Source organism: Artemia franciscana, chromosome 4, assembly GCF_032884065.1.
Source record: "Artemia franciscana chromosome 4, ASM3288406v1, whole genome shotgun sequence".
In the NCBI taxonomy this organism is placed as follows: domain Eukaryota; kingdom Metazoa; phylum Arthropoda; class Branchiopoda; order Anostraca; family Artemiidae; genus Artemia; species Artemia franciscana.
In genome coordinates, this window is record NC_088866.1 from 27,218,183 (window position 1) to 27,242,997 (window position 24,815).

Below are 24,815 nucleotides of genomic sequence, written 5' to 3' on the forward strand. Positions count from 1 at the left end.
AGTGAACTGAAGTTAGATTGGGCAAGAATGCTCTGCTTAGCGATTGACTTAGCTTGCTTACTTATCCGATTTTCACCAAAAGTTCGGTTAGGTGACTCATTTAACTGATGAAAATGTTAATTGAATATTTTAATATTATTTTATTTCAAATTGGTTCATAGGAATATTTCCAGTATCTCTATTTAAAGCAAGGTCTCTATATATTTTTTACTATCAATTGCCTTATTAAAAAATTGTAGTGAGCCATTTGCTGTGTATATTAAAGTTGTCTCATCAAAAGAACTAAATGATTTGGATTTTCAAAGATGTGGAGGGCCAAAGTAGAATCAAATCATCTTTTTTTTTTCACATATCAGAGACTTGTTTATTGAAATTTTTCGTTCTTGCAGTTGCTCCCCCAGCTTTTGACGGGTCCTACTAATATAAAACTTCCCACATGAACCCGGGAATATATATATATATATAAAAGACCATCATTTTTGTCTTTGTGGTTGAAAATTCTAAGCCTAGATACTACTACTACTACTAATAATAACTCACTGCAGCACCAAGCCGCCTGGGGCCAACACAGCTACGCACGCTCCTCCTCCAACCTAATCTATTTAAAGCCTCCCTCTTTACATCCTCCCAGGAAGTTCCCATTTCCTTTAAATCTTTATTTATGACATCCTCCCAACCCAAACAAGGACGACCTGCTCTCCGTGTAGCCCCAGACGGTTGGCCAAAAAGGACAATCTTCGGTAATCTGTCATCCTTCATCCGTAGAACGTGGCCTAGCCATCTCAACCTTTCTTTCATTATAGCCCCAGAAAGCGGGATTGAACCACACTTTTCGTATAACCTACTGTTTGAAATACGGTCAGTCAGCCGGGTACCCAGAACAATCCGTAGGCAATTTCTCTGGAAAACATCTAGTAAATTTTCATCTGCTTTTCGGAGTGCCCATGCTTAAGAGCCATATTTGACCACTGTCATCACTGTAGCTTCCAATATTCTAATCTTGGTTTGTAGACTTATCTTTCTATTCTTCCAAACTTTTTTTAACTGTGAAAAAAACACCCTGAGCCTTAGCTATTCTACTTTAACATCTTCACTGCTCCCACCATCTTTACTAATAATACTACCAAGGTAACTGCAAGCTCCCAACCTGATCAATCTTTTCGTTACCTAATGTCACCTGTTCATCTTCACTTATTCCTAGCCTTAGTGACTTAGTCTTCTTAACATTAATTTTCAAGCTATTTTAGCGACCTGAACTCGTAAAGCCTCTAAAAATTCATTCATTTTGCTCACACTTTCATCTAATATGCTTAAATCATCAGCATAATCTAAGTCCAGGAGCGTTTTTCATCCCCATTTGATTCCATGGTCTCCAATTGCCTTTCCTGTGCTCCTTAAGACGAAGTCCATCAAAATGATTCATATAAAGGGGGATAGAACACAACCCTGCTTAACTCCTGATTTAATACAAAACCAGTTGCTAACCTCATTTCCTACCTTAACCGCAGCAGTATTATTCTCGTACATAGCGCAAATCACTTTAATGTATTTTTCTGGTATACCATATAACGATAAGACCTTCTTTAACGCTCTTCTATCAACAGAATCGAATAATGTATGTATATATATATATACATATAATATATATATATATATATATATATATATATATATATATATATACATATATATATATATATATATATATATGTATATATAATTTATATCTATATATATAAAAATAAGTTGTCTGTCTGTGTGTCTGTCTGTGGATCAGGTGACGCCATGTTTCTGTGTTGACTGACGTCATGAAATTAGTTGTCGTCATTTTTGCTTTGACGGTGACGTCATTCAAGATATTTAAGACATATGTTCACGTAGAAATCTATTAATGTTTAAGTTTACAATGACTGATGAACTTACCATGGCAAAAGCCGATGAAGATGCTCAAAGAGTCTATGCCAAAAAACTTGCTGCTGATAGAGAAAGTCAGAAAAGAAAGCGTGCCGAGGAATCAAAAGAACAGCAAGGAAACAGGCTTGAGGCTGATAGAGAAAGAAAGAACAGAAAGCGTGCCGAGGAATCAAAAGAACAGCAAGGAAACAGGCTTGAGGCTGATAGAGAAAGAAAGAACAGAAAGCGTGCCGAGGAATCAAAAGAACAGCAAGGAAACAGGTTTGAGGCTGATAGAGAAAAAAAGAACAGAAAGCGTGCCGAGGAACTACCAGAGCAACGCGGAAGCAGACTTGCTGCTAAAAGAGAAAGTGAAAAAAGAAGGCGTGTCGAGGAATTACAAGAACAGCAAGAAATCAGGCTTGCTGCTGATAGAGAAAGTAAGAAAAGAAAGCGTGCCGAGGAATCACAAGAACAGCAAGAAATCAGGCTTGCTGCTGATAGAGAAAGTAAGAAAAGAAAGCGTGCCGAGGAATCAGAGCAACCTGAAAGTTATCGCCTGGCATTCAGGTACAACCCAGTCGATGATTATAGCTTGAGTAGATGTGTTCAAATCGGGACAATGTCTAAAATTTGTCCCTATTGCAAGGCCTTGAAATTCAATGGTGAAACAATGGGAATGTGTTGCGCCTCAGGAAAAGTTAAACTTCCTCTATTGGCTGCACCACCAGAGCCATTGAAGACGAATGAATGCTTGCCTGAAAAATTCTAATTTATGGGCACACGTAAAAATATTAAAATTAACTACAAATATGCGTGTCCGATTGCAAAACGATGACTCTGGTCAAACATTTTCAGATCAATTACTGACAATTGGAAACGGAAAGCTCCCAGTAGATTCAATTTCAGGACGTATACAACTACCTGCTGATTTCTGTAATTTAGTGACGTCCAAAAATTAATTGATTGAAAAAGTATTTCCGAATATTCTAAAAAATTATAAAAATAATAAATGGCTAAGTGAAAGAGCGATTCTCGCACCCAAAAATATAGACGTCCACGAAATCAACAATACTGTTTTGACCAAGATTCGAGACCAGGCAGTCCTTTACAAGTCAGTCGACACAGCTTTGGAACCAAATGAAGCGGTTAATTATCCATCTGAATTTTAAAATTCCATAGATCTTTCAGGGTTTCCACCACACGTGCTACAACTAAAAATAGGCGTACCAATAATACTTTTAAGAAATATAAACCCACCAAAGCTTTGCAATGGCACTCGACTTGCCGTAAAAAAAAACAATGGAAAACCTAATAGAGGCCACAATCTTGACAGGGCCTTTTGAGGGTGAGGCTGTTCTTATTCCTCGCATTCCCATGATTCCAACGGATCTGCCTTTTCAATTTAAAAGATTGCAATTCCCAATTCGATTAGCATTTGCAATCACCATTAACAAAGCTCAAGGTCAATCATTAGAAAAATGTGGTATAGATCTTAATACTGATTCTTTTTCCCATGGACAATTGTACGTTGCATGTTCGAGGGTCGGTAAACCTGACAATCTATTTATATGCAGCGACAATTGGACAGCGAAGAATGTTGTATATTCGCAAGTTTTACGCAGTTAATTTGTATTGTATCTATCTATCGATCTATCTATATAAAAACGAGTTGTTTGTATGCATGTTTGTTTGTTTGTAAAAAGAGCGTTTGCATATGATGTCATTATTAGTAGGCCTACATACGGCTTTGTATATGCAGAGACAATTTTTACGTAGTTTAACTCCTGCAGACGAAATGAATGCTTGCCTAAAAAATTCTAATTTATAGGCACACGTAAAAATATTAAATTTAACTACAAATATGCGTGTCCGATTGCAAAACGATGACTCTGGTCAAACAGTAGACTCAATTTCAGGACGTATACAACTACCTGCTGATTTCTGTAATTTAGTGACGTCCAAAAATGAATTGATTGAAAAAGTATTTCCGAATATTCTAAAAAATTATAAAAATAATAAATGGCTAAGTGAAAGAGCGATTCTCGCACCCAAAAATATAGACGTCCACGAAATCAACAATATTGTTTTGACCAAGATTCGAGACCAGGCAGTCCTTTACAAGTCAGTCGACACAGTTTTGGAACCAAGTGAAGCGGTTAATTATCCATCTGAATTTTTAAATTCCATAGATCCTTCAGGGTTTCCACCACACGTGCTACAACTAAAAATAGGCGTACCAATAATACTTTTAAGAAATATCAACCCACCAAAGCTTTGCAATGGCACGCGACTTGCCGTAAAAAAACAATGGAAAACCTAATAGAGGCCACAATCTTGACAGGGCCTTATGAGGGTGAGGCTGTTCTTATTCCTCGCATTCCCATGATTCCAACGGATCTGCTTTTTCAATTTAAAAGATTGCAATTCCCAATTCGATTAGTATTTGCAATCACCATTAACAAAGCTCAAGGTCAATCATTAGAAAAATGTGGTATAGATCTTAATACTGATTGTTTTTCCCATGGACAATTGTACGTTGCATGTTCGAGGGTCGGTAAACTTGACAATGTATTTATATGCAGCGACAATTGGACAGCGAAGAATGTTGTATATTCGCAAGTTTTACGCAGTTAATTTGTATTGTATCTATCTATCTATATAAAAACGAGTTGTGTGGATGCATGTTTGTTTGTTTGTAAAAAGAGCGTTTGCATATGACGTCAGTATTAGTACATACGGCTTTTTATATGCACAGACAATGGGAAAGCCAAGAATGTTGTTTATTCGCAATTTTTACGTAGTTTGAAACACATATATAAATCTATCTATATTCACAGGTGGGACACAGGGACACAACTACAATGGCGCGTAACGACTTACGCGCGCGGGGGGGCTTGGGGGGCGCGAAGCGCCCCACCAACTAGGTGTTGGGGTGGCGCGAAGCGCCACCCCAACAGCTAGTATTATATATAATATATGGATATATTTCCATAACCTTGAATGCACGTTACAAGGTGTATCTTTTTGGTAATCAAGGAATTTACTAGCTCTTAATGAGAAAAAATGCCAATATATGTTGTTTTCGCGAACTGGTTCGGTCATCTCAGATGGATTCTCTCTTTTGTTGAATGGTCTTGAATTAAAAAGAGTTGATCAGTTTAAATACCTTGGTGTTATTTTAGATGAAAATTTGTCGTTTCATAAACATGTGAAAATACTATCGTTAAAAATTTCCCGAAATATTGGTATTCTATCACGTCTTCGTTATTTGTTTCCTATAAATATTCTAAAAGCAATTTATTATTCTTTTGTCCACCCATATTTTCTTTATTGTATTTCTGTTTGGGCTTCTACTTCTACTAAAATGGCCATGGAGCCTCTACTAAAGAAAAAAAGAAAGAGGAAAACATTTTTTTTTTTAATTTAAAATAAAAATAAAAAAACATAAAATTTAAAATTTTTTTAAAATTTTTAAAAAAATTTAAAATATGGTCAGTTTTATCCTTTCCAGAATTGTAATTCTTAATAACTTGATATTTACAATACTTCGAAATAACTTTATATCAAAAGATTCAAATAACATTTTTCTCTCGGTTTAAACTAATATCATCTCACCGCACTTTTCAGGAAAATCCGGTAAGTAGACAAACTAAGTCAATCGCTAAGCAGCGAATTCTTGCCAAATTCAGCTAATGAATGGTCTTTTGTTTATTCTGGCTTGATCCTTCTGTTCGATTCAATACAGTGTTTCTTCTGCTGTGTTCGAGTTTACTTCGAAAGGTTAGTTTTTTTTTAGCACTGAAGATGGCTTGGCGGAGGTCCTTGCCGAAATATCTACTTTGTCTTTTTTGCTTTTTTTGCTTTTTTTGCTGTCCACACTTTTTTTTGCTTAAATCACCAAAGATCAAGCTTGCATATTTCCCATCTTCTTTGTGTCAGAAGGTGCTCAAGAAGTAGTGAACCTCGAAGTAAAAGAAGCTAAGAAACTCATCTCCCATAGAGAGGAGTTCAGGGAGACCCAAGTGATACCCAGGGAGGGTGGATCTAGCCAATAGCTTTCCTTTTGGTCGTTTGTTTTTGGATTTAAACTAAAAGCAGCCAAAAATTATGGACGAAATTACAGTTTCAAATGAATACATTGGACGTTAAAAAACATCAGCCGTCTTTCGTAGATTAAGACGAATTTTCAGATCAGGCATAATTAGAACACACAATGACAATAAATTAATGCAAAAGGGCCAATGAAGGCGGAACGAAGCTAAAGTCATAACCTAAAGAGCTAGGGAACCCGCTTATTGCTTGAAAATATTTAGAATACCCACGAGGCATATAATAAAATAACAATTCCATGAGCTTTACAATTTCTCAAATGTTTATTGAAAGTGGAGAGGCCGAAAAACTGGAATCTTTTAATCCAATAAAAAACAGAAAAAACTTAAAAAAAAGAAAAGATCTAAAATCCAAACTGGCCAGCCATGACAAAACAAAGAGGTAAATCTGGAAACGACACGCGGGTCTATGGCCAGTAGGAAGAAGGTGGCTAATTGTAATTGCTTTTGTGTGTTCATGTAAGAATATATATATATATATATATATATATATATATATATATATATATATATATATATATATATATATATATATATATATATATATATATATATATATATATATATATATATATATATATATATATATATATATATATTGTGTGTGTGGGTATTAGTCATGTTGATTTAGTTTTATGCCTATTTTTATTTACATTCTTCCAGTTTTGATTCTAGTTGTTTTTCGGTTTTTCTCTTTCTCTCTCGTTTTTTTTTCAAACCCTGAAGAGGCCTTGTTGTATAGGGACATTCGTTTGATCTTTTCTCTTCATTTTCTTCATACTGGTCATAGACACGTTTGTTGTTTTCAGATTTGTTTCTTCGTTTTAAAAGGAAAAGGTTAAAGACAACCAGGTCTGTGTATTCATTTATTCATGCAAATGATTCAGCTTTATAAAATAATAATAGCCATCTTATTTCAAATTGAAAGGTTTTTTAATAGATGGCTCCCATCAAAGTGAGCCAGTATTTATTGAATTCTTGAATAATTAAATACCACTATAATAATGTTATAACAAATACGGAGATAAATAAATAAACAATAAATAAATCGATAATAGGACCAAATTAAGATCTCGCAGGATCCACGGACTAGTGAATTAAAGACTAATATCCAACACCATATCCAGTGTTGTGTTGTGTATCCAGTTAAGCGGAGTTGTTTTCTTTACCCATATATATGAATAATTTTGATGGACTTTGTCTTAAGGAGCACAGTAAAGGCAATGGGAGAACGGATTCAAATGGGGGAGTAAAACATTCCTGGACTTATATCATGCTGATGATTTAAGCATCTTTGATGAAAGTGTAAGCAAAATAAAATGAACTTTTGGAAGTTTTGCAAGTTCAGGATGCAAGAACAGGTTTGAAAATTAATGTTAAGAAGACCAAGTTGCTAAAGCTACGAATAAGTGAAGATGAAAAGGTGACGTTGGGTATCGGAAAGATTGATCCAGTGGATAGCTTCATTTACCTGGGCAGTATTATTAGTAAATATGGTGTGTCCAGTAAAGATGTTAAACGTAGAATAGCCAAAGCTCAGGGTATTTTTTCAGTTTTGAAAAAAGTTCGGAAGAATAAGAACCAAGAGAGAACCAATAAGCCTGTGAACCAAGAATAGAATATTGGAAGCTATAGTGATGACAGTGGTCAAGTATGGTTCTGAAGCAGGGGCGCTCGGAAAAACGAAGGAAGATTTGCTAGATGTTTTCTAGAGAAATTGCTTACAGATTGTTTTGGGTACCCGACTGGGTGACCGTATTTCAGACAGTAGGCTGTATGAAAAGTGTGGTCCAATACCGATTCCTATGGCTATGAGAAAAAGGTTGAGACGGGTAGGGCACATTTTGCAGATGAAGGATTGCCAAAGACTGTCCTTTTCCGCCAACCGTGTAGGGCTAAACGAAAAGCGGGTCATCCTTGGTTTGGGTGTGAAGATGTTGTAAGGAAAGTCTATAGGAAAATGGGAACTTCATGGGAGATTTTAAAGAGGGGCGTTTTGAACAGATTGGGATGGAGGAGAAGCGTTCGTAGCTATGCTGGCCTCAGGCGGCTAGTTGCTGCGGTGAGTTGTTTGTAGTAGTAGTATCTAGGAAACAGGGTTTGATCCCCCTCCCCGAAAAAACAGAAATTTTGTCCGACTCGTAAAAACGTAACAAGAATGCATATAAATACATTTTTGATGCGTTTAAAAGAATTGCAATCCCCGCCTGAAAAAGATCTTGGATGCACCCCTGATATCCCATGTTAAATTGCCAAATATCCAGCTCTCATTAGTTTCTCATTTGCTTTAGCTGCCTCCTCTAATAATAGTTTTTTTTGTTTTTTTTGTCGAATAAAGTTTTTTTCAAGACCTGTCTTAAGCGATCTAGTGACCTCTATTAATTGGCGAATAACGGTCAAAAGGATATTTCATTTTGTGCATAATCGTGAATAGGATGATAGCGCTAAATTAGAGAACCATTCAATTTTTCATACTCAGCTTCGACCCCAAGTACAAGTTCAGAATAGGCTATTTGGTCGGAAGGAGAGAAAGACACGGCTTCTTCTAATCTTGTCATATCTACCAATCAGGAAGAATGATTTTCTAATGAATCATTCATGAATTAGACGTCTTATTCATGAATTAGACAGGCGAAATTTCCTCTTCACAATGTGAGTATAAACTTCCTAATCCGTATAATCCTTACAACCTTAATTACACGAATTAGGACGGGACTTAATAAGAAATTAACACACTAAATCTAAAGTACACAAACAACAGCATAACCAGATTTGTATTTCCAGATGATGGTACGAAGATATACCATAAATCAGGATATAGAGTTTTTTGTAATACAACTACTATTTGAGCCAATGTTAGCTCCTCCTTTAACTTAATCTATCCAAAACTTCATTCTTTACCCCCGCCCAAGAAGGCCCAACTTCATTTGAATCCTTTCTCAAGATTTTTCCTCTCCGATTTGGGGACAACAAGCTCTTGTTTGGTCCGAAAGGGGTTGTCACGAAACACAATCTTTAGCACTAGCACTCCGTCGTATCCTTCAGTAAAACATAGCCTAGTCCTTGTGCCACTTTTTAGCTCTATGAAAGAAAAGGCCAGGGGTTTGACCCAAATAAGAGAGGCTAATAAAAGGGAGCAAGCAGAAGGTGGATACACAACTGAATATGTGTGATCGTTCAAATTCAGCTTGCAATATATCGAAACTCTGGTCAGCTCGCTGCAAATACCAACTCAAAAAGTGCAGCAAAAGCAAGGCATAGTTGTAAGTTATGTCACGATGAAGCTTCTTTTCAGCCTGTAGGTGATGATGAGCTCGTGGCTTTTGCAGATGATACCACACTAGGCTATTGTGAAAGGGATAAAAGAGCACTCATTTCCAAGATTAGGGCTATTCTCGAGGAGACGTTTCTCTGGAAGGATTCTAACCGTCTTGTGATTAGCGTTGATAAATCTTGTGTGTTTTTTTTTTTTTTTTTTTTTTTTTGCCGGGTCAGAAGTGTCCATCTGGAGATATGTGGTATCGAAACATCCAGAGGTTTGATCAGTTGGCCAGATAATCGTTTTGTAAAATACCTGGGAGTTCTGCTTGATAAGAACCTGTCATTCCTGCATCACATTCAAGCAGTAGAGCTAAAGATATCCTGGAATTTTGGAATAATAAAGAATCTAAAGAACACTGTCGCAGGAAACACTGGTCCTGCTATACAACGCTCTTATCAGACCCCGTTTACAGTACCGTGCAATGATCTAGCAATCGACTTTCAAATCTCACCTGTAGAATCTCATTTCGATTCGTAAGCGATATTTGAAATTAATTGGAAAACATGGAGACTATTTGTTATTGGAGTGGGTGCATCATCAGTCATGCTTGACCTTTGTGTTCAAGTTTCTAGCTGGTGAACTCTCGTCTTATTTAAAACATTATTTCGACCAATCTCGAACCAGTATAATGTAGATACCCGACCATCATCAAACCTGCAAACATCCCTCTCTCTGACTGAACGATCGGATTTTGCTCCGAATATAACTCGTGCAAGGTTATGGAACCCGTTCCCAGAAGAGCTGAGAGGTGGGAGCTCCCTCGCGTCACTTAAAAGAAGAATTAAAAATCATTTATTAGCATTGGAAAAGACTAGTTAAATAATGGTTAGTAAAATGAATTTATATAAAGTATTATATATAAATAGATAGAAATAAATTTTTTTTCTGTTTTTTCTTAGTATAATGATGGGGTGGTTTCCCTTGGGGCAAAGGGCAAGAGGATAATTGGCAGTTTTGCTGGATAAATGATAGGTAATGTCGTTTCTGAGAGTAGGGAGTAGTGACCACGCTGCGTATTATGTTTAAAAGGTAAAGATTGAGGATCTTGGCGTCCAGGAATGGCCTGGGTATTGTTGTTATGTATATTTTTTTTTGAATTGATAATAAAGCCCATTGATTGATTTATTGATTGATGATTGATGTCTATCCCTCAGCTTCTGTTTTTATTCCTCGCTTTTACTTGATAACTTTGAGCAGTTACTACCTAAAAACAAAATCGAATATTAAAATCCAAATTAATTAGAGAGAGAGAGAGAGAGAGAGGAGTTTTTTTTTTTTTTAAATTGACAAACAGCTACTAGAAAGAGCTACTATTGTATAGGCTACTGCAACTAGGCTAGGCAGACCCTCGATTGCTGGTGGTAAGTGCATTTGCCAGTTCTCTGGTAGCAAGGGAAGAGTGGCTGAGAGATTGCAAGATCCTTAATCTGGCTGTGCTAAGCTACACTACAGCCTGGTGTTCTCATGAATATTCTCTGTCGGCACTAGACGGTGCAGAAACCGAGGTCTTTGACTCAAAGCCAAGTGTGCTGGCTAGCATGCTGACCGCTGCTATTGGCTATGCCCTACTCCTAATAGAGGATGCTACGTTGTCACCATAGTAATTTTCCTTTGCTTGGAACCTGGTCTGGTGCCATGAAGCAATGCACAAGTAACGAGACATTGGAAAAGATCCCCCAAAATAAAATAAAAAATGAAAATCACGGAAAAATAATACCTTTTCGCCAAATTAATGGAAAAATACCTTAAAATTATTGTTTTCTTGTTACTCCCCCCCATAGGCAAGAACACTGAGGATTCCCCCCCCCCCCGATAAAGAAGACATCTGAAAAATTCAAATCCTGGTAAAAACAAAGTTTCTGGTAGTAATGCTCCATCCTTCTGGGGAAATTTCCTGGCTGCGCTCTTGCCTTCTCCCCCCTTCACAATTGAAAAATGCTAGTTACTTTTCTGATTGAAGTATCATCAACTATTTAATTCCTCCTCCCCCCCCCAAAAAAAAAATAGCTTCAATTAGTTATCTGATTTAAATTAAAAACATTATTCCTAGAAAGGTTCATGTGAGAATTCTTGTGTTGAAGCAGCTGTTTTTCTTTTTTTTTTTTTTTTTACTTTTAACTGAATTGGAACAATAAATTTCATCAAAAATTGTGATACTTCACTATTCCGATACTGACTGTCTTTCTATTTTTAGGGGCGGGCATCCTTATTTAACTGGCCTTTCCATTGCCGGTGGCATTCTTTGTTTTGGAATAGAAGGTGCCATCTTTGGTCCGTTGATATTGTGTCTTCTTCTAGTGGCAATAAGGGTTTATAGATCTGTTGTAGCTGAAACTCCAACAAATTCATTTCCGCCATCACAAAGGCGACTAATCAGGTAAAAAATTTGCTTATTCTTACTCCTAATTGTTAGGCTTCCAAACCTTTTGGCCTACGCCCCTTTTTGTGACAGAATTTGCTTGATATACCAAGAACAGTGAAAATTTAGTTTGTTTTTTTAATTGGTTATGTGCAAATTTACACAACATTGTGCATCTAAAAAATGGGAAAATAAGGGATTCTACTTTTATTGAATAAGATTTCCAAAATGCGGATATCCATTTTTGGGTTGTTGTAGGCGATGAATTCAAAAAAGGAACTTGGGTGAAAAATCAGCAAAAAAAAAAAATGGCTGAAACACCTGACACCAAGTAACTTAAGAAGGTTCAGCTTTCCATTTGAAGGTGGTGTAGTTGTCTTCGGGAATCAACAGATTGTTTACGGAATGCGACAACGGGAGTCAATAGATTTAGTTTACGGATTGCGACAGGCAAAAACCATTGTCAAAATTAACTAATTAGTTCTGCTTTTTCATTTTGGATGATTAAACATGGCAATACCGACGAAGAAATGGTACTGCCCTAAAAGGTTCAGAATTTTGAAACAATCAAAAAAAGAAAATTAAGAGAAGTGTGTTTTTCAGAAAAAATAGACCTAATATGGGCCTTGGAGGGTGTGGAAGTTTTCATTTTGATGTCCTTGGTATTTTGATATCATTCTTTAGAGTCAAATTTACCAAAGGTGAGGAGAGGGTAATAGCTTTTATTATCGCCATGGGTCAAAAAATGAAAAAACTCGATTTTTGGACCGTCTTTTTTGTGGTTGAGCGTCCTTCTGATTTCCCCCCCCCCGCTCACTGTGCGTGCTGGTATAGATGTACTGCAGGGGGTTCACACATCCCAGATGACAATCATTTTAGTGAGAGGGTAAAAGTTATTCAGAAAAAGGAAGCGTTGTCCTGCATCGTGGTCATGCTCATCCCGTGCAAAGTCTCTGAAAGCAAATCGGCCTTCGAAGCATTTTTTATCTATCGCAAATGAAAATGCGTTTATCTCCTAGCCTTCCCCCTCCCTGAAAACATAAAAAATAAGATTATCAATTTCCTCGGACGCGGCTATATTTTTCACTTATTTCGTCTGTTGGTGTCTGTGTGTTAATTGTTTTTTGTTTTTGTAATTTTTTGACAATGTAATCCGAGCATTGAAATGATGTTTCTTTCTCTCGTGAATTAATAACTGAAATACTGTACAACAACATAATTCCATATTTGGTTTTGCGTTTTCGTTTTAAAACATATTAGAACATCATTCATTTTTTTCTTTTTCATCTGCGGCTGTTATCTTCTTACAACAAGGATTTTTGATAAATAAGGAAAATTCTATAAATAATGAAATGTCGCATTATGAATTAAGTTTTGATAATGAGGTTGTAATGATGACAAGAAATATAAAGGAGAAATTTGGTGAAGGGGTATTTTTAAATATGGATTTAATAGAGGAATTGTTGAAGTGCATTATTAAACTGACGGCGAATATTTTACTACTTGAGGCAATAAGAAAATATGTAGGGAGTAGGCAGTAATTATGGTCCTTACTTTTGATGTTTAAGTTTGTAAAATTGAATGAGTTGCGAAAAATTAAATGACGGCTGGTGAGTGTAATGAATGACTATAATTGTTGTGAGATTAGAACAATTTTCCCAGGCAAGCCATGGGGTACAAAAACAGGTTTCGGTAATTTGTGAAATGCTTTTTGTTTATGTAGCGTAAATTACTTAGAATGGAATTTTCATTTGGGTTGCCATGGCCTAGGATTTTTGGAATGATAAAAAAAATATGCATTAATATTTTATTTTATATTATTTATTGGTATCATTTTGCATTATTTATATAATATTATTTTTATATTTTTTCAGGTTGGATACGATCGGTTAGAGAATTACAACTAAGTCCCTTGTCTGGTAATGGTGTTCTCCTATCTGCTAAAACACTAGTCAAATAGTCCGTCTGCTTTAATTCTGTTGATATTAAATTATTATGATTAATCTGCTGTGTATATATTTTCTACTTTATTGTTCTTTTAATCAATTAATACAACTGTCTGCTTCTAAAGTACATTGCAAATTATTTTACGAGAAGGCAGAGTAATATATTTAATTTTACATATTTAATTCTCAGAAAACTTGTGGCGACACTCAGGGCCGTATCCAGGATTTCTGTTCGGGGGAAGGGGGGTATTTTTTCGGAGCTTTTACAAAAAAAGAAAACTTTTAAAAACGCATAACATTTTTTTATATGCATTTTGGTACGGTTTTACGAGTCAGACAAACATTTCAGGGGGGGGGGATAGGGGTCAAGATGAAAAATCGAAAGGCACTGCTCCGATAAATAAGACATGGGGGAGAGGCATTTTCAAGAATAATGCCTCTGACTAATAAGGAGGAGTTAAAGTATGCTATTAAAATGAGGGTGAATATTTTACTACTTGGGGCAACAAGAAAATATTTTGGAAGGAAGCAGGGGCGTAATGGTCCTTACTTGTGTCTTATGTCTGCAGGTTTCAATGGTAGTGTGGTTCATATGATTTTTGGGTGTAAAAAATTGAACAGAGTTGCGGAAGGAAGTGTATGGAGACTGTAGATTTAATGTTGGAGAGTGTATGTTTGATGAAAGATAGTGGTTAAGAACAGTGATGACTTTAAGGTAATTTCTCAGACCTGCAATGGAGCAAAGTAACAGACTTCTGTAATTTGCGAAATGTTTTGGGTTATGTAGTGCGAAATACTTATAATGGAATTTTTCCTTCTTGTTGCCACGGCCTAGGATTTTTGGAGAAATAAGATTTATTATTATTCATGTTTTTATTCAGGTTTGATAATTTTATGACAAGACAGAGTAACATATTAGATATTTACAGGTCCAAACCTCAGAAACAGAGTTTATTTTTGAAAATCAATGTGACACAAAAATTGCTCATTCTTCCTACTGGTTGAAATTTTACACAGCAGAACCAATCAGGTAGAATTAAGAATTACCTTTCGCTCATTTTACTAGGTTAACATTTCAGGTAAGAATCAATGAGGTATTTAAAAGATGGGACCACTACTACTGTAATTATATCTTCTGTAGCAACAAATTGAAAACACTAAATTACATTTTTGGATAATATTAGGACCAGTGGCTTCAATTCACGAACATTTAAGGTTAGAGCAAATTGTATTTTTAAATCAAGAGGGGAAAGGGCGGGGGGGGGGCTTTTCCAGTAATCAGGCGAAATTTAAATTTTTATTCTTTAGCTCGAAATTTCACACAGGAACCAATCATGCGTCCCTTTCTGACATACGTTTGAGGATAATATCATTGGCTTACAAAAATACATCACAGGCGTAAACCAATGAAATTCAGATGAACTCTTTATCAGAGAATCACAGACCAATGTTATCTCTTTTCCTGTACCTGGGATTTTTATTTTGGAAGTCACCAGAAATTTTTTTTTTTTCGTGGAAGTTGTTTAAGAGTCTCGCGTAATGTGGCTTAGGCTTCGAACTTCACTGTATGTGCGAACCTTATATTCCATTGATGCGATGGTCTACATTGAAATTTTGTTTGAATTATATTTATGGCAAGACAAAGTACCACACTTCCAGGTGTTTACCGACCCGCCTGCAGATTTGTAATTTCAGAGTTGTCAGACATTTTTTTAATTAAGCTTGAATAACGATCTCGCATAATACTTATTTTTTTTAACGACTTTGCCCAACAATCTCGGACATTATTAATTGAACATAGAACTCAAGATCCATTAGTTTTCCCCTTATGGAGCAGAAAACACCAAAAATGCATGCCACATTTTTTTTTTTTTTTTTTTTTTTTTTTATCTTTCTTCTTACAAGCCACAAAAAATTGTAGAAAAAATCGGAAATAAAACCTGACTAACCTGTGCCATTACAATTAAGTTATGTTAATCGTGCTTAAAAAAGAAGGAAACGAGGAAGTCCATCACTGCATCCCATTTGAAAAGGTGAGTTTCCTTGTTACTCAAGATGGTGGACTTAATTCTATTATATGGGATTTTCGGCTACGATGATTCACACATTCAGTTTTCACATAAGTTTCAAATATCGAGTCCCCTTCTTGTCAGTTATTCACATTTTTGAATTTCCAGTTTTAAAGGGCTAGGTTTGCTCTTTACTAGGTTGCTCTAAGGAGCAACAATGATTGCGTTTTCTTAAACAATTACTCAAATAAAAAAAAATTAGTAGCATATTTAATTCTCAGAAAATTTATGACTACACTTTAAACAAGTATAGATAACAGTTTGGCCTTCATCTGCTGATCGTGTCTGCTGGGCCTGGTAATTTAATTTGGTGTAGCCACACTTAGGGCACTTGTGGTCAATTTCTTGCCCTTGTTGTTGTGATTTGGACACTTGAATTTTGAAACTTCGTCTCTTTACTGGAATTTCTAAACGTGGAAGGGCCACACCTGGAAATAATAATAAAAAAAACATATCTGGATCAGCTTAGTTTCAAATAACAATAAGAAGAATATAGATAAGAATTAATAAGAGACAACTAAAAAGATATAATAAAAAAAAACTTACTCGGGAGCACAAAGCAAAATTCTCATGAGGCAGGGGGGGGGGGTCCAAAATACACAAAACAATTTAACACCTTACATTCCGAATTTTTTTGGCGGGGAGGGGCTCGCACTTGTTTGCTGCTCCATAAATTCAATGCATACTTCACAGCATTTTTTGTTAATCTTGTTCTAAATCAATTATTTAAATCGAAGTCAGTGGGACTGGTCTAACCAAGACTAGTTCCGCTCTTTTATCCATGTTATATATGAGCTGTTCAGACACGAAATGTTTAAGTCCATAACCTTATTTACTCAAGTTAGGTCTCGTCCTTGAAGATCGTCTTGGGGCCTCTTTCCTCGTAATGGTGTGGATTACCCTTCTGTATGTTTTGCGGCTTTGCTCGGCGAGGAAAACTTGAGAGGCGGCAAGGCAATGAGTTATCCTTCTACCTATTTGCGGGACGACTAGGAGGATGAGGATCGTGAATCTGGCCTTCTGAAAGATTTTCGAGCAACAGAACTTACCTATCCGTTGGACATGACCGAGCCACTGGAGCTAGATTCTTTTGGAGAATTAAATTTAAAAAAAAACAAGGTTTTTTAACTGCAAGTAAGGAGCGACATTAAAACTAAAAAAAAACAGAAATTACTCCGTATATGAAAGGGGTGTCCCCTCCTCAACACTTGCTCTTTACGCTAAAGTTTGACACTGTCACAACTCTACTTTTTAAAATAACAAAAAAACCTTTAGCGTAAAGAGCGAGGCGTAAAAGTTTTAACGTCGCTCCTTACTTGCAGTTAAAAAAACTTGTTTTTTATTCAATTTCTGGACGTTTTTGAATTAATGCATGTTTTGATTTTGGCTCACCGAAAATGAATAATTAAAACGAAATTTGCAATTTTTTTTTTTTGATAAATGGCTTTCTCTTAGTTTTGATCGGATGATTTTGATAAAAAAAAAGGGATGGGGGAGGAGGCCTAGTTGCCCTCTAATTTTCAGTTACTTAAAAATGCAACTAGATTTTTTTATTTTTTTTGCAGGAACGTTTTCGTTAGTAATAATCATACGCACCTTACGAATTAACTTACGTAACGAACTTCTATATTTGTGTATTTTTATTACATATATGAGGGGGTTTCTCTCCTCGTCAATACCTCGCTCTTTACACTAAAACTTGAATTTTATCCCAAATCTTTAAGAATGACCCCTGAATCACAAAGGCTGTAGAATAAATAGTTGAAATTACTAAAAAAAAACTTTAGCGTAAAGAGCAAGGTATTGTGGAGGAGACGAACCCCTTTATATACGTAATATTTTATGTTCGTTTTAAGTTTTAATGCAACTCATTACTTCCAGGTGAAAAAAATGTAATTTATTTTCTCCTTGTTTTTTTTTAAGTAATGCTAGAAAATCCTGCACCCCTTTCATGGAAATTCTCTTCCCTCATGATAAATTCCTCAATGAAAAGATCCTCCCACGTAACCCCCTCCTACCCAACGCGAAAATGTTCCCCTAAAAACGTCTGTACACGTCCTAATAACCATTACTATATGTGAAACAATGGTCGAAGTTTGTAACTTGCAGCCCCTCCCCCGGGGACTGTGGGGGATTAAGTCGTCCCAAAGACATAATTCTTAGATTTTTGACTGAGCTGAACAGAATGGCTATCTAAAAATTTTGATCCGGTGATTTTGGGGGAAAACGTGCGTGGGAAGGGGCCTAGGTGCCCTCCAATTTTTTCGGTCACTTAAAAAGGGCACTAGAACTTCGAAGTTCCATTATAATGAGCCCTCTCGCAACATTCTAGGACCACTGGGTTGATACGATCACCCCTGGTGAAAAAAATTCAAAATTCCACATTTTTGTAGATATGAGCTTGAAACTTTTACAGTAGGGTTTTCTGATACGCTGAATATGATGGTATGATTTTGTTAAGATTCTATGACTTTTATGGGGTGTTTCCCCCCTATTTTCCAAAATAAATCAAATTTTCTCAGGCTCGTAACTTTTGATGGGCAAGACCAAACTTGATGAAACTTATATATTTAAAATCAGCATTAAAATGTGATTCTTTTGATATAACTATTGGTATCAAAATTCCGTTTTTTTAAGGTTTCGGTTACTATTGAGCCGGGTCACTCCTTACTGCAGTTCGTTACCACGAACTGTTTGATGATTGTTGGATTTGAAGGCGCTTGAAGAGTTCGACATCTGAAATTCTATCAAGGTAGGTGATTCTAGCGATTCAGCAGAGGCATTTAGTTTCAAGTGCTACGAATCAGCACTGGTCATCCACCTTGAGCATCCACCTTCCACTTCCTTGATACATCACACAGGCATAAGAGCTTTTAAATTGGAACTTGCAAAGGCCTTTTTATATCTGTGTTCTTGTATCAGTGACAAAAAAAGTGTCCTTTTAAATAGAAGTAAAATTAAATTGAAAATCAGAGACACAATAATTCTGTTCTATCCCATAATGTTCATAATGATCGTGATTTTCTTTTTGTTGTTGAATTTCGACAAATAAGAATCTTCGAAGCAAATATCAAACAGTTCGTGGTAACAAACTGTAAGTAAGGAGCGACTCGGCCCAATAGTAACCGAAACACTAAAAAATGAAATATCAAAAGAATTAGATTTTTATGCTGATTCAAAATATATATAATTAATCGAGTTTAAGTTACTCATCCAAAGCTACAAGGCTGAGAAAATTTACCTGATTTTAGAAAACAGGGAGAAACACCCTTAAAAAGTCAATCAACCTTAATGAAAATCGCACAGTCAGATGCAACGTATCAGAGGATCTTAATGTAAAGGTTTCAAGCTCTAATTTGGAAAAATGCGATTTTTTTTTTAGAAGAAGGATCATGCGTTTTTGTTTGTTTCCTGTTTTTTCCAAGGGTGATTGTACAGAACAAATGGTCGTCTAAGAACGGGAGGGGGGTCATTTGAACGGAAATTAAATGTTATAGTGCCTTTTTTAAGTCACCAAAAAGATTGTAGGGCAACTAGCTTCCCTCCCACGCCCCTCTTTCCCAAAGTCATCAAATAAAAATTTTGAGATAGCCATTTCGTTCAGCATACTTGAAAGATCAAATAACCATGCCTCCCCCCAATGGGAGAAGGGGTGAAAGGGCTGTAAGTTATAAAGTTTGCCCATTGTTTACACAAAGTATTTGTTATTGGGAAGTACACAGACACTGTTCGGGGAAAGGGAACTTTCTGCGGGGGGGGGAGGTCGAGAAAGTTCCATGGGGAGAATGTTCCATGGACAGCGAAGTTTCAGGGAATGAACTTTCAAGGGGAAATTCTGCATGGGGGACTTTGCCAGAATTCCTATACAGAATCATTTTTATTTATCTTACTTTCTCTTTGGCGGCTCAATTTTACAATTGGAGATGTTCTAAGGAAATTTTCAAAGGGGTTGAGATTGTCTGGAGGATTTTTCCTTGGGGAGGGGTACTTTAAGCGGGAGAACATCTCCATCGGGGAATTTTCCCGCAGGGGAAACTTTCTATTGGGAAGGAGAATGTCCACGGCAAACTTTTCTGGGAGGGGGATTTCCAGGGCAATTTCAAGAAGACACGAAATTAAATGTAAAATAAGTCTTTTTTTTTCAAATGAAAGTAGCCTAAGGAGAATTTTCCAGGCAGAACTGTCCACGAAAAATTTTCTGGGAGGAGCTTTCAGCAAAGAAGGAATTGTTCGAGGGGAAATTTTCATGCAGGGGGAGGCAAATTTTCCGGGATTGTTTGAAAAACTATCAGAAAATGAATAAAAAAACAAGTCTTTCAACTGAAAGAAGGGTTTTTTTCCTTCCACGGGATAAACTTGCCATTGGGGAGAGTGGGATTTTCATAAAGAATTTTCCACGGAAGGAAGATTTTTAGGGAAATTTTTCCTGTAAAGAGATTTTTATTATGATTTGCAAAACGATTAGAAATTAAATAAAAACAAGTCTTTTTTTCAAATGAAAGTATGTTAAGGAGAATTTTCAGGCGGAATTGTCCTCAAAAAAATTTCGGGGGGGGGGGGTCCCATCGAGGAGGAGGCAGATTTTCCTGCATTAATTGGAGAATGATCATAGATTAAATAAGAAAACAAGCTTTTTTTTAACTGAAAGTTGATAATTTCTGTTATAGATCACCTCCTCTGTGGATTTTGATGATTCCATTCAAGGCATTCCAGGTCAAAGCAGCCAGAACGATAGGCCACTAACAATAATAGAAGACTATCAGTCAGTTATGCCAGATATAGTCGAATTACTCCCAACTCAAGGTAAGGTAAAGGAAAGGAAACAAGGGCAAAATCTGAAAAAGTCAGAGGAGCCTAAATCAGGCCCAACTAACGAGTGAAGGTTAATTTCCTGGAACCTACAAAAGATGAAATTTTAACAGCAAAAAAGCGCTAACACTTCAACAGGGAGAGTATGCTGACACATTACTAAAGTTTTGACGAAGTTTTATAAATGTCTCAATTTTGGCCTTATTTCTGGTTCTTTCAACTGTTCTCACAGAAAGTGTAAATTATAACTTATCAACTTACTTTCTTTGGGCAGTTCTCTAATGGCACCACAGAACCTACATGAAGAAAGAGGTGTTGTAAGAGCAGCTCCACATATCTCGTTGTTACAAAAATTATCATCAAAAAATTGCTCGTAATTCATTGCTTCTATCCCTGAAAATACAAAAATGAATTTTGGATTTTGGGGAATTTGCGACCTTCCAAAAGAAATCTTGGAAATTTTTACAGATAGTTTCTCAATTATGTAATTGGCATATTTTTTCTAATTTTTACCCCCCCCCCCCTTAATTTGGAATGTTTTCTCCATCCATGAAGATTTTAAGGGCAAAACGTACAACTTTGTAAAATGTAAAACACTTTTAATAGAATTTTAGCACTTCATTTTGGAGACAGCAGCATCTAATACACAGGGGGTCAATATTCTTTTGACAAAGGTTATCTTTCTCAATATACTACTGTTTGTGGATTCAGATTCTATCCCCGCCCATTCAGAGGTTGAGAACATTGCACCCCTTTACTGCAGTAATAATGTAACTAAAACTTTCCAAAGGTTAAGCTCTTTTTAGCAAAATACCTATATTTTCAAAGGCTTTTAGCATTTATACAATACATTCAAGGTTTCATAAACATAAAAAAAATATTTTTATGTTTTTGAACATTTTTTCCATAAACGAAAACATCAAGTTTCATAAACATTTCTTAAATTTGTTGTTTTAATTCCTGAAAATAGATTAAAATAGAAAAGGTAATAAGACAAAATAAATATAATATATTTATTTAATACAAAGTGTTATTTAATACATGGTAAGATTAAATGTAATAAATGAATGGGACTAAATGTTTCTGGCAATGGGATGATTGGTTAGAATTGAGATAATCATGAAATTCTAACGTTTTTCAAAGGCATAATGGATACTTGGGGTGGGTATTTTGTATGCTGGTGCCCATCATTCATTTGTACACAGGGTTGTTAAAATCAGAATTGGCAAAATAAATAACTGAATATATACTGGCATATATAGCTGGTATATATCAGAAGTGTTTCAAATAGAATTAAAAACTAGATATGCATTGGTAGTTTACAGCAATATTCATCTGCAGGCCTAGCGTGACATATGACAACCATTCGATGTCAACTTGGGAAATGTTCACTTGAAAAACCAGTTGTTTCACTAATCAAATAGTGCAGCCAGTGAAAGATGGAGACTAGTGTTCATTTTGATGTTGTTGCTGTTGAATGTATAAATATGATACATCCACATGTATAGCCTAGGTCCTTTCGAATAGAGTGTCCTGTTTTGGTCTTCCTCCTATGAAATAACCTCGCCACCTAAGTAGGTGAAAATTTTGTCTACTTTTTCCTAAAAGATAAAGACTTAGTCACTATTTTTACCTTTTCTTAGTTGTTGTTTTACAGTCTTTGCATGAATGCTCTTTCGTCATCCAAGTCACTTAGATGGACTTGAAAACTATCTATTCTGTCAAACCTCAAGACTTGTTTACCTTGGCTTTCTTACATCTCACTTGTTTCTTCTCTTTGTTTTTTTGTTTTTTTTTTGTTTGTCTCATTAATTGGCTTTCTACAGATGCATCAGTGGCATCAATGCTCTTGATCTTTATGAGGTAGCTAGTATTTTTCTGACACTAAAAGCAAGGTGAAGGGAAATCTGTTTGAGAAAGATCTATGGACAAACAGACATTTCTTCTGGTATTTCTGAACATGCATATGAAGATGTGCCTGGTTGAGAAACATCCTTGTTTTCAGAAGTTATTGAAACTTTGAGAAGCTGGTTCTGCATGATCCAAGACATAGGAGCTCAGAATTTGTCATTCAAAAAAATACCTTGGCTGAAGGGATAGACTCCAGAAACCATAAGGCCAGACTGTATGTTTTGTGTTGTGAATGCCAGTACTGCCAAGAAGCTATCCAATATTAAAGTTTTGATGAGTTGACCAGGAGGATTAAGTATCCCACATCAGCACCTCAATGGTAGTGAGTTTTTAACACTTCAAAAACAGATCAACCCAGGGGAAGCAGCTTACGACTTGTCTGTGATGGGAATTAAGAGATCAAAATCTCACTTCATTTAGCATATTCTGGTTATCACAGACTAATAAGGCTCACGCGATAGTCCATGTTCAATAAGATCTGTGAGCCAACACTTCATTATGAGCTTTACAAAGGGATTTAGAGACTCAGTGGTTTTCAATCAATTTATATAAACAACACCTTTGGTGCCAGAAGAGACACCAGAGACCAGTTCGTTTGAAATAAACAAGCAGAAAGACTGTAAAAGGGGAACACCTGTAGATAAAGCAATATCTAGAGGGACCTACCAGGTTTGAAACACCCCCCCCCCCCACACACACACACAAAACTTTCTTTCTATATGGAAAGTAGACCAAACTGGCCTTGCAACTGTGCTGAGATCTAAGAAAGTGATAAATCCATAAGTAATATGTACCCCAGTCAACTGGCATATCCCAAGATGGGTAAACTTGGAATAATATATTGTCCTGTAAGTTCTACAGACAAGGCTGTATCTATGTTTTTGTTCATGGGGGGGGGGGTACAACAAAATCTATAAACAATCACATTTTTTATGCTGATTCTAAACATGTAAGTCTCATCAAGTTTAGTTTTAACCATCAAAAGTTACAAACTTGAGAAAATTTGCCTTATTTAAGAGAATAGGGGGAAACACCCCCTAAAAGTCATAGAATCTTAACGAATATCACACCATTAGATTTTGCGTATCAGATAACCCTGCTGTAAAAGTTTCAAGCTCCTATCTACAAAAATGTAGAATTTTGTATTTTTGCCAGAAGACAGATCACAGATGCATGTTTATTTGTTTTTTTGCTGTGTTTTATCCCAGGGGTGATAATATCGACCTAGTGGTCCTAGAACGTCACGAGAGGGCTCATTCTAACAGAAGTTAAAAATTTAGTGCCCTTTTTAAGTAACCAAAATAACTGGTCATCCCACGCTTATTTTTTCCCAAAGTCACTGGATCAAAATTTTGAGATAGCCATTCTGTTCAGCATAGTCGAAAAACGTAATAATTATATCTTTTGGAACGACTTAAACCCCCACAGTCCCCGGGGAAGGGGGGCTGCAAGTTACAAACTTTGACCATAGTTTACATACAGTTATTGTGACGTGTGAAATAGTTATTGGGATGTGTACAGACGTTTTCAGGGGGACTTTTTCTCGTTAAAGAGGGGGGTTGGGGGAGGGGGTTGAGTGGGAAGATCTTTCCATGGAGGAATTTATCATGAGGGAACAAAATTTCCATGAAGGGGCTGCAGAATTTTATAGCATTATTCAAAAAAAAACAAAGAGAAAATAAATAAATAAAAAATTTCAGCTGGAAGTAAGGAGCAGCATTAGAACCTAAAACGAAATTAGTGCCTCACTCTTTACACTAAAGTATTTTTAGCAATTTCAACTATTTATTCTATTGCCTTTGTGATTCAGGGGTCATCCTTAAAGATTTGGGACAAAATTCAAGCTTTAGTGTAATAAACGAGGTATTGACGAGGGGGTGAACCCTATCATATACGTAATTAAAATATACAAACATAAAATTTCGTTACGTAAGTTAATTCGTAAGTTACCTATATTTATTACTAATAAAAACATTTGTAAATAAATAAATAGAAAGTTCTAGTTGCCTTTTTAAGTAACCAAAATTGGAGTGCAACTAGGCCTCCTCCCCCACTACTTTTTTTTATTAAAATTGTCCATCCAAAACTATGAGAAAGCCAGTTAGCTAAAAAAAAATATCCAAATTTCGTTTTAATTATTCATGTGCGGTGAGCCAATATCAACACATGCATTAATTAAAAAACGTTCAGAAATTAAATAAATAAAAACAAGTTTTTAACTGCAAGTAAGGAGTAACATTAAAACTTAAAACAAACAGAAATTATTTCGTATATGGAAGAAGTTGTTCCCTCCTTAAAGCCTCACTCTTTACGCTAAAGTTTTTTATTGTTTTAAAAAGTAGAGGTGTGAGAAAGAGTCAAACTTTAACGTAAAGAGCGAGGCGTTGAGGAGGG

General features: G+C 35.9%; 2 protein-coding genes across 4 annotated transcripts in view; one reads left to right on the forward strand and one right to left on the reverse strand.

The window, feature by feature from the left end:
* LOC136026233 (transmembrane protein 245-like) overlaps positions 1-13,756 on the forward strand; it is a 136,060-nt gene extending 122,304 nt beyond the window's left edge. For all 3 annotated transcript variants that reach the window (XM_065702576.1, XM_065702579.1, XM_065702578.1), the window contains 2 exons: positions 11,522-11,704; positions 13,561-13,756. In XM_065702576.1, the coding sequence (XP_065558648.1) occupies positions 11,522-11,704; positions 13,561-13,579 (202 nt within the window). In that variant the 3' untranslated portion in view covers positions 13,580-13,756. The remainder of the gene's footprint in view (positions 1-11,521; positions 11,705-13,560) is intronic.
* A 2,155-nt stretch (positions 13,757-15,911) lies between these two features.
* Positions 15,912-20,892, reverse strand: LOC136025734 (uncharacterized). Its single transcript, XM_065701721.1, has 2 exons — positions 20,772-20,892; positions 15,912-16,129 (listed from the first exon to the last, which is right to left on the reverse strand). The coding sequence occupies exons 1-2, from the start codon at positions 20,890-20,892 to the stop codon at positions 15,912-15,914; spliced, it is 339 nt and encodes a 112-aa protein (XP_065557793.1).
* Between the last annotated feature and the right edge of the window lie 3,923 nt (positions 20,893-24,815).